The following is a 13480-nucleotide window of genomic DNA, read 5'->3' as shown; positions in this document are numbered from 1 at the left end:
AGACGAAAAACCAAAAGCTTTCAGTCAATCAATTGTTGATAAATCTGCATTTTTTGTCAGTTAATCAATTTGTTTAGTGAAAATCCTTATTAGCTCGTGGTGACGTGTGCAAACCAACAGTCCAAAATCCAAAGACATTGACTGCACTCACACGGAGGGTCAAGAAAACCCAAAAACGCTCACATTCACGTCACATGCTATGACCAGAGAACTGATTAAAGCCTCAAACGTTTATTCATCCATCAGCGTGCTGTCAGGTAACGTTCTTCCACTGACTGATCAATGAACTGTGATGGTTTCAGCTCTAAACATCAGAAGCAGTAGATCTTTTTCTGGAATCGTTCTTTTCCTCTGAATTTCTGTTTCCAGCGGTTCTTTAAACTTCAGAACAAATCGTCCTTTAAGTGTAGAACTAAGAATTTCTTAGTGTTGCTGTAGTTAGACTCTCTGACGTCATTTAAAATCAGCCCAGATCCTTCACACTCGATCATCTCTGCGAGTCCGTGAAGACGTCCACTGGGTGTCTTCACCCCCCCACCGACAGACAGCAGACACGGTGCTGAACAGTGGTGTCTTTGTCAGACATGAAAACAAGCTGACTTGATTTCTTAATCCATGGAGCCGTAGAGAAAGAGCAAAAACATAAATCAACAAAGACATCAGGCATGTGGTCGTGTATCTACAGGACAGATGAAAACAGCTTCAGCCGACCTAACAGGTCACAAACCACGAACGAAGGCGGTGAGGATGGAGGAAGGTCTGCACTCGAAACAAACCGGGGGAATATCTGATTGTTCAGGAGGGTTATTTTCAGACAGCTGCAAACAGACAAAGCAGCCGAAGCTCTGAGGGCTTTTCAGCTGGTTCTCAGTCTTGTAGGAAGCAGGAAGTGAAAAACACAGCGAGGCGGCCATGGCTATTCACAGCTACGCAACGTGAGCACTGCGCTGGGTGGAATTAAACCGGGCTGCCGTCTGCTTACTTTGGGCTAATTTTCTGTTTGTAGTTCAACGACGGGCGGCTCTTCCTGCTGATCAAGTCAATTTCAGAATCTCCAAATTAAACCTTGATCCAAATCTTATCAGTGACTCAAGCTTAGCATCCGAATTGTTCTCCATCTGGACTATCTGGATCAGCTGAAAAATGCAGAAAAGCAGCGCAGGCTACAGCTTTTATTCTCCATTTGATAGTTTCAAGAATAAACAGCTAAAATTTAGAAAATCACTGTGAGAATAACCGATCAAGATGAAAATAAGCATTAGTCGCACGCATCAACATTTCATATCTCCTGCTGCTCGTCTCGTTTTCAGGTTGTCGGCAGTAATTAAGATGCCACTCAAAACTGTGTCTGCGACCTCAGCCAGCAAAATGTGATTAGAGATAGAAACTGAAACTCTGACTTCATGCCATCAAACCTACATCACGTCCGTTTCTGGCTGAGCTGTCACACATCAAACCAGCATCACAGCGAAGTCCTTGGTGGACCTCCACGACGGAGCCAGACGTGGTTCAACTCAAAAGCACAAAATCCACAAGATGGCAGGAAGATGTTGACGAACAATCCCAGCTGTTCATCTATTGTTGTCCAAGCAGAAAAAGAGTAACAGATCTGTCACTAATGAACTCCTGGTCACCTCCACCTGTCAGCTCCCTGATGAATACCATGTACAAGTCTCAAACACAGCATGACAAGACTTTGGACTCCAGCTCTATGAAGCTCTGCGTTACTGACCCACATAAATGTAAGCCATCAGACTTTACTGGGTTTTAATGGGATTCAAAGATCAGTTATGCAAGCCTTTAACTGTCTTGACTGCTTCTGTTGTCAGCCTCCATGAGAGTCCACTTCTTTATGTAAAAGTCATTTAACGAGTGCAAACTGTTCTCAGAACAGCCGTCAGTAAAATCATTTCAAATACCCAAATTAGTTTATTACAGCACAATACGTCAAAAAACTAGATGTTTGAAGCTGCTGACACAAAGCAAACATGAACTTTACAAACAGAGTGGAGACGGAGCAAAGGTCCAGCTGGGAGGAAAGTGCTGGATGTGCACACAGCGATGCCTTCAAGGCACCACGTACAGTGACAGGTGGACTTCACAGGCTGTCTGAGGTGAGTCTTATCTGCTGACAGCGCAACGTCCACATGATTACCTGCTCTACAGGTAAAAACTGACACTCTGCTGGAGCGCACAGGTAATCTGCATACAAATTCAATGCACACAGCTCTGTGTGTGTGTGTGTGTGTGTGTGTGTGTGTGTGTGTGCATCAGCACACTGACCTCCAGCTCCGTTTCACATCTGTTGATGTCGTCAGTGGATTGGTTGAGTTTCTCCAGCTCCCCCTAGAAGAGAGGCAACGACAGAGAGGTGAAGGAGGAGGAGGAGGAGTGTGGTGTCACATCTGGAGGTGCAGGAGGAGGAAGGAGCAACACCTCAGCTACAGCTGAAGGAGTCAGACTAAACATTCATTGAATCAGGATGCACCGATCAGATTCACGCAGCTCAAATGAGCATCTGCATGTCAGGATCTCTACTCTGATACCAGCATTTCCCCACATTTTTAAATTACGGTCACACCTGGCCAACACCTGATCCACCTGATCTGGTCCGGAAAATCAAATCAGCCCATCTCGACATCTTTGAAGTCATTCCTCCAGTAAAAATAAGTTAACATATAACATTTACTTTTCAAAATCACTGTAAACTAAATGCTTGTTTCCTTTTTTTTTTTTTACCGTTGGTTAAACAAATGATGCAACCTGGAGACATCACTGCGGTCTCAGGTAAGGAATGAACGACATTCGCCATTATTTTGTCCAGTTTTTGGGTCAGAATAATTGGAATAATTGAGGGTCGTGACAATTGCTTCGTTCATTGTCGTCATTATTCTTGTACTTAGGTGAAAGGCTGTAACTTTACTCTGAAAATCTGCACGGACATACAGTTCCACCTAACCTTTAATACTGCGTTCGTGTACAAAAACACGTCTTTACCCATTCTGCTGTGTGTTTGACCAAACTGGACTCTGACTTCAGACTCATTTGTTTGAATGGCGTTAGCATCGACTGGATTAGCTTTCTGTCAGATCAGATTAGCCAGTTTCTTCACATCAGCAAACTGTAGGAATTATTGTAGATAGAATATGAAGTCTAAACTGACAGATACAGTTCAGTTTTTCAATATTTTAGACGGGAAACCTTGAAATGTTTGAGACAACGCGGGGCGGCATCATGCTAGGACTTTGTTCCGTGTTAGCTATCGTTAACGTTACAGCCGCGTCGATCAAAACCACTGATCGATACTGTGGATGGAAAGACCGACTACCTGGATTCTGGGGTCCACCTCCTCGTCTTCATATTCGGCCTCGTCGTCCGACCTGTGCTCCTTCTCCAAATGATCCATAGCGGAGTTGAAGGACAGATGTCACCGCCGAACAAAGACAGACGTTACTACCGGACTCACAGAGACCGCAGACTCATCTGTCTCCGCCGGCCACCACACGTTAGATTCCCGGCCTCACCGATGTCCCCAGCCCGAGTTCGTCTGTTTTAAACGGAGGGTCTTTCGAAAAGCAACATCCTGGCTTATATCCACGGTGGCCGTCAGCTCAGCAGCAGCAGCGGTGGTGGTGATAGTGTCTTTCCAGCTCGGCTCTCCCTCCACACTGAGCCCGGTGCTGAAACGACCGGAGCTCTGCCTCAGTCCGGGAACGCCCCCTCCAGCCCGGCTGTGGTGTATGAGGTGTGATCAGTGCCACACAGCGGCGAGCCAGACAATGCCTGAGCACGCATTCAATTATGTAACTGTTTCATCACACGCGCAGACATGCCAGCCATGACTCAAGTACTGCACTTCAGCCACAGACTCGAGCTGTTTGTCTTCTCTTTTCAGGCCGCTTGTGTTCCAGCGGTGGACTCAGGCTGTCTGAGGGCCACCGGCACGCAGGTCAGGTTGCATTTAAGGTGAATGGGCTCTAAGATTTAGATTTCAAGATCTAAAGAATAGACGTGAAATACTGCTCGTTTTCTAGCATTTCAGGAAGTTTTTCCTCCACTGGAAGGGTCCACAGGTGTGGTATCGTAGACTACATGACATTTCCACTTCACTTCCAAAACCAATCGAGTAGTTTTGGTGCCTAAACTTCACCATGTTAAGGGTTTCTTGTGCAGTTGGCCCCAGAGGGCAGCTGTGTTCTCCCACAGCTGCATCCCAGAAGGCCCTTCTGCAGCGTTTGCTTTCCAACACGAGTCACACATGTTGATTTTACAATAGTAATGTTTCGGTGCGGTACTTTTACTTTAACAGAGTGTTTTTACAGTGGTACACAGGTCAGCATGAAATTCAGCCCACATGTTTTCCAGCAGAGGACGAAAGCCGACAGCTTGGTGACCGTCTGACTTCAGCAGCAGGTTCAGTTATCAGGTGAAATACCCCTTGGAGTTTAATTTATTCTGTCATTTATGCTTCTTTACTGTGATCTGTATCTCTGGAACATTTGGTTAATTGTGGGCTATGTGACAGATGCTATAGAAGAAGGTATATTTCTTGTCAGTTATTACATGGTTCTGAATATATTTCACATCATTTTTCTCGTCTGAAGTGCCAGTGTTCCTTATCCTGATAAATACTTCTATCTCACTTTGAAGAGACGTCCACTGAGACAGAAGACTGCGTCCATATCACCACCGCTGTGTCCTGCCCTTTGGACTCCATGATCGTCTTGTTATCCTGTGTATGTGTGTCAGCACGTCCTGTGACACACATCTCTGGCAGAAAGATAAATTCTCCGATGCTCTCTGCTCTCGACAGTTAATTCTTTTATCTACCCACTGATACATAACATATGAAATGCTGCTTTAACTATTCCTAGAAGCACTGGTCAACAAAGCTGCAAATGAAGATAATTTCATTAAATTAGAAACCACACAGACACACAGCATGTAATGTAATTGTGAACAATGATTTAATTGTAGACTTGTATAACTTACATATAAGTTGGATAAGAAGGATTACGGCACACAGTTCAGCTCTGCGCTTTTAAGTGATTCGGATCTTATTTAACACCGTGTCTGATAGGACACGGATGAGTGGTTATTTTCATCATAATAAAGTTTTTCTTGAATCCTAATTTAAGCAGCAGTTAACGTTGTTAACACAGTTTCCCAGAATAGTTTGTTGTCTTTAAACTGAAGCACCCACTGAACCCTGCTGATCTCACAGACCGTTGGTAGGTCTGTAAAGTCCACTCATTGTCCTTTTCTTATATTATGAAACTATGAACATATTTCTCATTTTCTGTCAACAAAATCAGTGACGTCCGAACTAAAAATCTAATATTCTGCCGTTCTGCTCTCAGTAAAAGGCAGTTCCATTGAAACATCACAGTGAGGTCTGTGTGTTTAACTTAAAGGACACATTACCACAGAATCTGGAACATACCTTTAAACTATCTGCACGATCGTAACACACCCCTGAGAGAAACATGCTAGAGTTTGCATCCTGCATCGTATCCGACAACCTTTGACCACCACATTCCTCTTCAGCCTCTCATCTGCTGACAAACACAACACAAAAGATCAGATGGCCTTCAAAATCTTTCAGGTATGAAGAGGGAAGCAGGGTTTCTGCCGAGCACACTTTCCCTCCATACTGGCATCGTCCATTTCATCTTTTGTTTTCATTCCTCCTGCTCAGCAGAGGAGAAAGTACTGAAAAAACAGAGGCCTGAGGTGACATTAGACACGTTGCATAACGTTACCTAAGGACCAGCTCAGACAGAACCCATTCAGACGTTTGTGCACTGAGGAAGAGAGAGACAAGCAGCCGAGGACATAAAGAAAAAACCTTATGTGACCTTTCCAGCAGACTTGTCATCAGAGATTTCTGCCGCTCTCTACAAAGAACACATAAGGTCGAAGGTGGCGACGTCTATTTCAGAGAGAGATATTAAAAATATTCCTCATCCTCAGGTCTTTCATAAGAAAGCAGGAAGGCTGCTTCTATTCAAGACACACTCGATGCTTTACATAAGTCCAGCTGCCCCATCTTCTGCCATTCACACATTATAAACAGCATGAAACTGAAACACTCATCAAACAGCAAACAAAAGCACGTACATTTAGTCCAACGTGAAACAGAAAGAAACTAAATCAAACAAACTGTAAGAGCCAATCAGGCTGGACGCGGGAGGAGAACAGTGAACGATGACATCAGGCCTTCATCACCTCAGTGTCCCTCAAGAGAGACTTCAAGGACTGCAGTGACTGCTTTACGCTCTCTGCTTTGTGCTTTTAAATGTCTGATTTCACTCATCTCAAAGGGCTCTTTCAGCACAGAGGGCTCTTATTCTCGCTCTTTTAACAGGCTAAAGAGCCGAAACTGAAAAACAGATCATAATCTTCAAAGACACTCTGAGAGGGAACTGATCGGATCAACCAACCACATGTGGGTCAAGGTGAACCAACCAATCAACAGCAAGACTTCCAGCTAAACCTCTTCGTTTGCTTTCATCCTCGTTCCTTGAAGATGCACTGGAACAGCATCTGATCATGTTTTATGATAAATTAACAGTATCTAAGTCTGCGTATAACTGATGTACAACCAGCCATCAGAGTCACTGCTGCCCGCTGGTTAAGACCCTCAGATAGCTGCTGAAGGCCGGGCTGCGCCTCCTAAAAGGCCTCCTCATGGTAACACTGAGGCTGCAGGTGCAGATTTGCTGACGCGGGTCGCATTTTTCAGGACCTACCGTCGCCAGTCCCTGCAGGGCTGTGGCCCAGGACGCCTGCTGAAAGAGACCGCCGCCGCCCTGCTGAGCCTGGAGGACGTCCAGGGTCATGTCAGCATGTCCTGCGTCTCCTCGGGCTGCCGGCGATTTGTCTGAATAACAGGATGTGTCATACACTTTAAAAAGAGGAAGAAACAGACTGCAGTGTCCTCTCGCTGCTCTTAAACCTCGGACACAACCTTGGCTGACTGACCTCTGTGTGTGTGTGTGTGTGTGTGTGTGTGTGTGCGTGTGTGTGTGTGTGTGTGTTTCTATGGCCATTAGTTAACTGTCACGGTGATATATTGCTGCTCCAGACAGGAGGATCTGTCTTCACGAAGTAAATTGGCATTGATGTATGGAGAACATCCTTGGGATCGTCTCCTGGGAACGTAGTGAAGACTTGCATGAGTGTTGATTTCTAAATACATAAATAAAACATTTCAAAGGACTGAAACGAGATTAAAGCGATTCGGTTTCAGATTCTGGTCCATGTAAGCTTTTCCCTTTGCTGAACACACACACACACACACACACTGAGCTGCACGTTGTTTGGTTTGGTCAGCTGGAGAAAGCATCAAAACAGAAGATGCATGCTTGAACTGGTCACTTGTATTGGTTTTAACTGGAGGGAATGGGCGGTGGTGGAAAGTGTGAAGGGGTCTTGTCTTTAGGAGCAGAAACAACAGAAGACCTCGTTAGATAACACAAGTACTGATAACCTGACGGGCTCAAACTTCACCAAGGGTCCATAAAGAGAAGTATCGTAGAGAAACATCAAGCCTGACCTTTACCAGCAGCAGCTTTATGTCACTATCAGATCATTTAAACTCTCAAATACTGACATCAACCTCAGAAATCAGGCTGTAGCTAATACCTTCTAAGTATCAACTGATCATTACTGATTAATTAATTCAAGTTACAATCTTATTATAAAGGGACTGACATTGAAATTAGAAAAAAACAAGACACTACGGAGAGATAACGACAAAAGCAAACAATGTGAGATTTGACTTTTATATCACGGAATAAGACGCACAGATGAAATTTTCCGAATGTTTGAAATGCTCCAGCCCTCGTGTGGACTTGCCAGGACAGGACGATGTCAGCAGATTCCTGATATCCACTGACAACATGGAGGTTCTGTCCTGATAACGACGCACTGCCTGTGAACGTCAGCGGCCTCTGCTCTGTGATTGGCCTCCTCACACTGATGTCCGCCTTTTGATGTTTGTGGTTTAAGAAATGAAAGCCCCTCTCTCGCCCTCAGAGTGGCTCTGGAGGAGAGAGTCACCTCGAATGGCCGAGCAGCGAGTGTCACTCAGCCTGCTGCTAACAATGCGCTGTGTGCTGAACGCAGCACTCACACAGTGGTGGCATTCACAGCAGCAGAGAGGCAGATTGTGTCTGTTTCAATTCATTTAAGCCTGCTCTCGTGAGGCTCTCGACGTGAGTGGCTCTGGATGAGAGTGTCAGCTGAATGCCTGGATAGCTGAGAGGAAGAGGTGCCAGAGAAACATGGAGGATTTCACTGCAAGCATCTGGTGCTCCACAGAGAGCTGACTTTATCTTCCCAGACAGACAGCACCACTTCCAGTTACTAATTAATTCCTTATTGTAGTCAGACAGTGAGGGAATTATAAAATGACAAATAATTAACATTTCTCTTAAATAAACACTCCAACATATTCAGTGAAATGACGTCTGAAACTCACATCAGTCTGTCTAACAGCAGTTATTTGAGTTGTGCTACTTTTCCATTTGTTTGCTGTTTATATTCATGATCCTCAGTCCTCAGATCCTCTGTTTCCTGGTGAAGATTTAGCGCAAAGTCAGGCGACTTAGATTAGTTAGTTAGTTAAAGAACAAACCTGACGCATGTCGTCCTCTGCACCAGCTGCACTGCTGCTCAGGCTGACATCAGGGCGTCATGGGGTGCCACAGACAGGGTAGGGTGGAGACGGACTGATGCGTCGGTGGATTTGGTATTTTCACTGGATTTGTCAATAATAAAAACAGAGATTAACGCCAGCCTCATAATTTAATCTTGGGGAAACATTGTGGTCGTGGCTTTAACGCTGGTGGGAGATGAGATGGGGTGTGTACCAAAGGTTTAAGAGGGTGTGGACTCATCGGGGTGTTACATAACAGCGTGGAGGCAGAGGAACGGGAGGAAGACCTTGATGCAAGGCTGAGCACCTGACCTCTTGGTCCGCGTCTCTTCCTCCCTGCTTCCTGTCGACAGGATGAGGCGTGAGGACGCGCTGCTCTCTTCAGGGACAGCTCGTGAACCGCAGCGCAGGATGCAGCGATGCTCGGTACATTTACGTGAGACATGCAGTCATTTTTAGTCATCAATAGCTAAATCTATCCTGCCCAGAGCAACTTAGAGCAGAGTGAGAGCAACATTAGACCGAATGAATCCGCTCAGGTACAGGTGATCAAATCCACCTTTTTCAAAGAGAGATTTAGTGACGGTTTACTGTGTGACAGGAGGTCCTGGTGATGAGGATCATTAAATATTAGCTTGTCCTGGTTGTGACGATGAGAGAAATCGATTATCTTAATGACACAGGATTAATCTCTAATCTCTCAGTGTGTTTGTTAACATAAGCGTGTTCAGGTAACATTTAACTTCACTTTAACATTTATTTAAAGTGTGCCTGTTTGCTCGTTTGCAATTTTTGTTTTATTAATTAATTCACTTTGGTCATCACTGGATCGTACACTCTCATCACAAGCAGACAAGTTTAACCATCCATTTACTTTATATGTTTATTTCCTTTGCTTTCTATGTGTCATTATGTCCATACACCATCATGGAAAGAGAAAAGGTCTAAAAAATGTCTGAAACATTTGTGATGGAATAAAGCAGACTTTGCTGTGTGACCTGGTAGAATGAAGTAAACACTGCTCTGATGATGTACACGGTTTTCTTAATATCACAGCATAACATATAACAGCACAGCTCTGTCGCTGCTCGCTTCAGAGGTCAAAAATATCAAAATACCACCCCCTAGTGGTCACCAGCAGTTGGTACAACCGTGATTCCTCCAAAGGTTTTTGCTCATCTTGAAAGGCATTTTGGAGATTTATGGGTTTCTTGAATAAAAAACATTTGAAACTGTAAAATTTGAGAATAATGAGTAATAAAAAAGTTATTTTCAACAAATTAACGAGCACAACAAAATCATGAAATGGTGTCACGAAGAGGTGCTTTAAAAGATTAAAATCAACATTTACAATGAATAAAAGTCAGAGGCAGATGTGGTTGTTGTTCTCATCTCATTGAGGTCTGACATACAGACAAACATACAGACAAACATGCACACACACGCGCGCACACGCGCACACGCACACACACACACACACACACACACACACATGCACACACACACACACACACACACATGCACACACACACACACACACACACACACACACACACACACACATGCACACACACACACACACACACACACACACATGCACACACACACACACACACACACACACACACACACACACACACACACATCTCATTCTAAACGTCACAGTTGCGGCGTGGGGCCCAAAAAGGCCGTCTGATCTCTTTAGTCAGGCACCTGTTACTTTCCTGTAGTCCCATATTTTCCCTCACCAGCTCGTTGTTTTGTTGCTTCAGTTGATTTTTCTCTTGATTCAGTTGATTTTTCTCTCGAATCAGTTGATTTTTCTCTTGATTCAGTTGCTCGTTGTCTTGATTCAGTTGATTTTTCTCTTCAATCAGTTGATTTTTCTCTCGAATCAGTTGATTTTTCTCTTGATTCAGTTGCTCGTTGTCTTGATTCAGTTGATTTTTCTCTTCAATCAGTTGATTTTTCTCTTGATTTAGTTGATTTCTCTCTTGTTTCAGTTGCTTGTTCTCTTGATTCTTTTGATTTTTCTCCTGAATCAGTTGATCTTTCTCTTCAAACAGTTGATTTTTCTCTTCAAACAGTTGATTTTTCTCTTGATTTAGTTGATTTCTCTCTTGTTTCAGTTGCTTGTTGTCTTGATTCAGTTGATTTTTCTTTTGTTTCAGTTGATCTTTCTCTTGAATCAGTTGCTTGTTCTCTTGAATCAGTTGATCTTTCTCTTGCTTCAGTTGGTCCCTCTCTAAAATCAGGTCTCTGATGTCACCAGCTGACATCGTGGTTAAATTACTCGTTGAGACGTTGTTGGACCTGTTAAAAAACCCAGCTGGAGGGAAGGGAAGAAGTATGTGGTTTCTGAAGTTTAACATTCAAAGGAATAGTTCAGTGTTTTGGTAAATTCACACATTTATTTACTTTCTTGGAGAGTGAGATGAGGAGGTCGATTCCCCTGTCTGTTGTTTCTGAACTAGAGGCACGAGGTGGTTAGCTTAGCTTAGCATAAAGGCTGGAAGCAGGAACTGAAAATGACTTTTTTTTTTGTCATTTTCTCGTGTTTCTATGCTGTGTCCACCCACAACATGATAAAAATAAAGTATTTTGACATTTCCTCTTGCTTTTCAAGTGTCCCTTCATTAGCTGGACAGATGATCCGCTTCCTGAAGTGTGAAATGTAATTCAGCTGGCGTGTTGTGGAAGGCGGGGGCTGATACTCACCGGCATGCAGCCGAAGGGAAACATTGAGGGTGGACTGTACGATGCACAGCAGGCCAAAGCTGACTCCGACCAGCGTGAAGATTTTTGACCCTCCTTCAGGAAGATAAACACACACAGACCACCCGCCATGTTTCTCTTATCATCAATAGGAAAAGCATAGTTGGACTCGTCACCCATTGTGTTTTCAGTCATGATCTGATTCAATTTGCTTGTATATTTAAGCACATAACAACCAGTTTAAACCATGAACAGAGAGAAGCACAGAAGATGTTCTGCAGAAAAGGTGACATCCTCAAAAACTAAGCGGAAGAGGTTTTATTTAAAGATTTCTGTTGAAAAAATCCTAAAAATATCACTGATGTAATATTAGCAGTAAGTTAACACCTCATATTTGCTGCACTTAATCTTAAAAAGCCACAGTAAACATTTGAAAGGAGCCACTAGTGTAATAAAAAACAACCAAAAAAAAAAACCCCCCACATATTTACTTCAGACCTTCAGAGGCATCTATTAAAGACCAAAATATAGAGTATATAAAGTATATCTAAATACTGCAAAATATGTTTGCATGTATATATGTATTTGCCAGTCAGTGTACAGACAGACAATGCTAGGGTCATTTTTTTTTATCATCATCTTCAGATCAAACACCCTGAGCTGTATCAGGCTGTCAATCACAGCAAAAATAAGAAGTGACCAATATTTTCCCAGAATCAGACAATAAGAGCTGCCAAATATTTCAGTTTCCTTAGTTTTAAAGTACACTTAAAGTGAAATGCTCAAGGAGTATTTAACAATACACTCGTATCCCACGTAGGCGTATTTGTAGTCTATTAATGTTTTTATGTACACTCAAAGTGCAAATTTCATTACATTATAAATGTATTTCAGCTGTACTTTAAATTGAACAATAGCACGAGCAAATATTAATTCATTAGCATATTTGCAGTATATTAAGTATACTTAAAATAGTCCCATTTTAACACAGTCAAGTGTACATAATACAACTTAAGCTGGACTTTTGCACAACTTAAATACTACTGAAGTGTAATAAGTGCAGTAGTGTGTTCAATATATTAATATTTTGTATATTTTTTTAAGAAGTCTCTGAAAAGAGTTAAAGTTTTATAAAAATGTATCCTGAGGGGCTTTTAAAAAGAAGCTCAAAAACACATGTAGGCAAATTGCAGGTATGTTTGTCTTCTGGATGTTTTTGTTGCTGTATTTTTACACAAAATCAGAACAATATATGAATAAGCTGGAAACCACAACGTGAAATGAAACACTTAATCTTGTCCAAAATGACACGCTGCCTGTCTAAAGTAAAAATGTCAAAGGTCAGAGGTCACAGAAAAGACGTCCTTTAGTAAAGATGGAGGACATAACGCACGGATATCAAAAAGATATAACACATATACGACATAAAGATGTTCTGACCTGAGGTTCCTCTGTGCTCCTCTCTGCTGCTCCTTCCATCAGCCGGTGAGCTGCCGTGGCGTCCTGTCTCCATCCTTCTCATGGCGGCAGTCTCGAATGGGATATCGACGCTATCATTCGGAATTTATACGGACTGATTATGATGCACGGCGGCAGTGACGGCAGTGCAACCGACCACAGATAACAACAACAGATGATCATGAAAATGACAACACAAAGGACAGCACTAAAAAAAGCACACAGGAAGTGGAGTTATTTGTGTGTCTGGTTTACTGGTGACGACCAGAATAGTATCAGAAAGTTTTGGAAAACAGCTAACGCAGTGCCTCCATGCTGAACGACAAGCGGTCATCAAATAAGCTGCACGCACCTGAGCTAACTGTTGAGCCAATGCAAAGGCGTTACAGGTGCAGTTCCTCAAATGGCCACTAGGTGATAACTCAAAGCACGAGCTCTCACTTCAAACATGCAGCCATCCAGGTGATCTGATTTTTAGCTTATGTCCACAAAATTGGTTATTTGTTCTCTCGCATTAGCTAACTTTAGCTAACATTAGTAGCACTACGGCACTCGGTGTTAGCGGCAGGTGAGTAGCAGCAGAAGTTTGATGAAGACGTTCACGGTTCCCAGAGGATGCTTCCTAATGACTGTCGTGATTTGCAG

At 43.1% G+C, this 13480-nt stretch overlaps 1 protein-coding gene across 1 annotated transcript in view; it reads right to left on the bottom strand.

The window, feature by feature from the left end:
- Window positions 1–3670, bottom strand: part of sh3bp5b (SH3-domain binding protein 5b (BTK-associated)) — a 28550-nt gene extending 24880 nt beyond the window's left edge. Inside the window, exons 1-2 of the mRNA XM_076737705.1 lie at window positions 3329–3670; window positions 2284–2346 (exon numbers count right to left, since the gene is read on the bottom strand). Of these exons, the coding sequence (XP_076593820.1) occupies window positions 2284–2346; window positions 3329–3406 (141 nt within the window). The 5' untranslated portion in view covers window positions 3407–3670. The remainder of the gene's footprint in view (window positions 1–2283; window positions 2347–3328) is intronic.
- Between the last annotated feature and the right edge of the window lie 9810 nt (window positions 3671–13480).

This window comes from Chaetodon auriga, chromosome 8 (genome assembly GCF_051107435.1).
Source record: "Chaetodon auriga isolate fChaAug3 chromosome 8, fChaAug3.hap1, whole genome shotgun sequence".
Lineage (NCBI taxonomy): Eukaryota > Metazoa > Chordata > Actinopteri > Chaetodontiformes > Chaetodontidae > Chaetodon > Chaetodon auriga.
The sequence above is the reverse complement of the archived record's forward strand: the minus strand, read 5'-3'. Positions and strand labels throughout refer to the sequence as shown.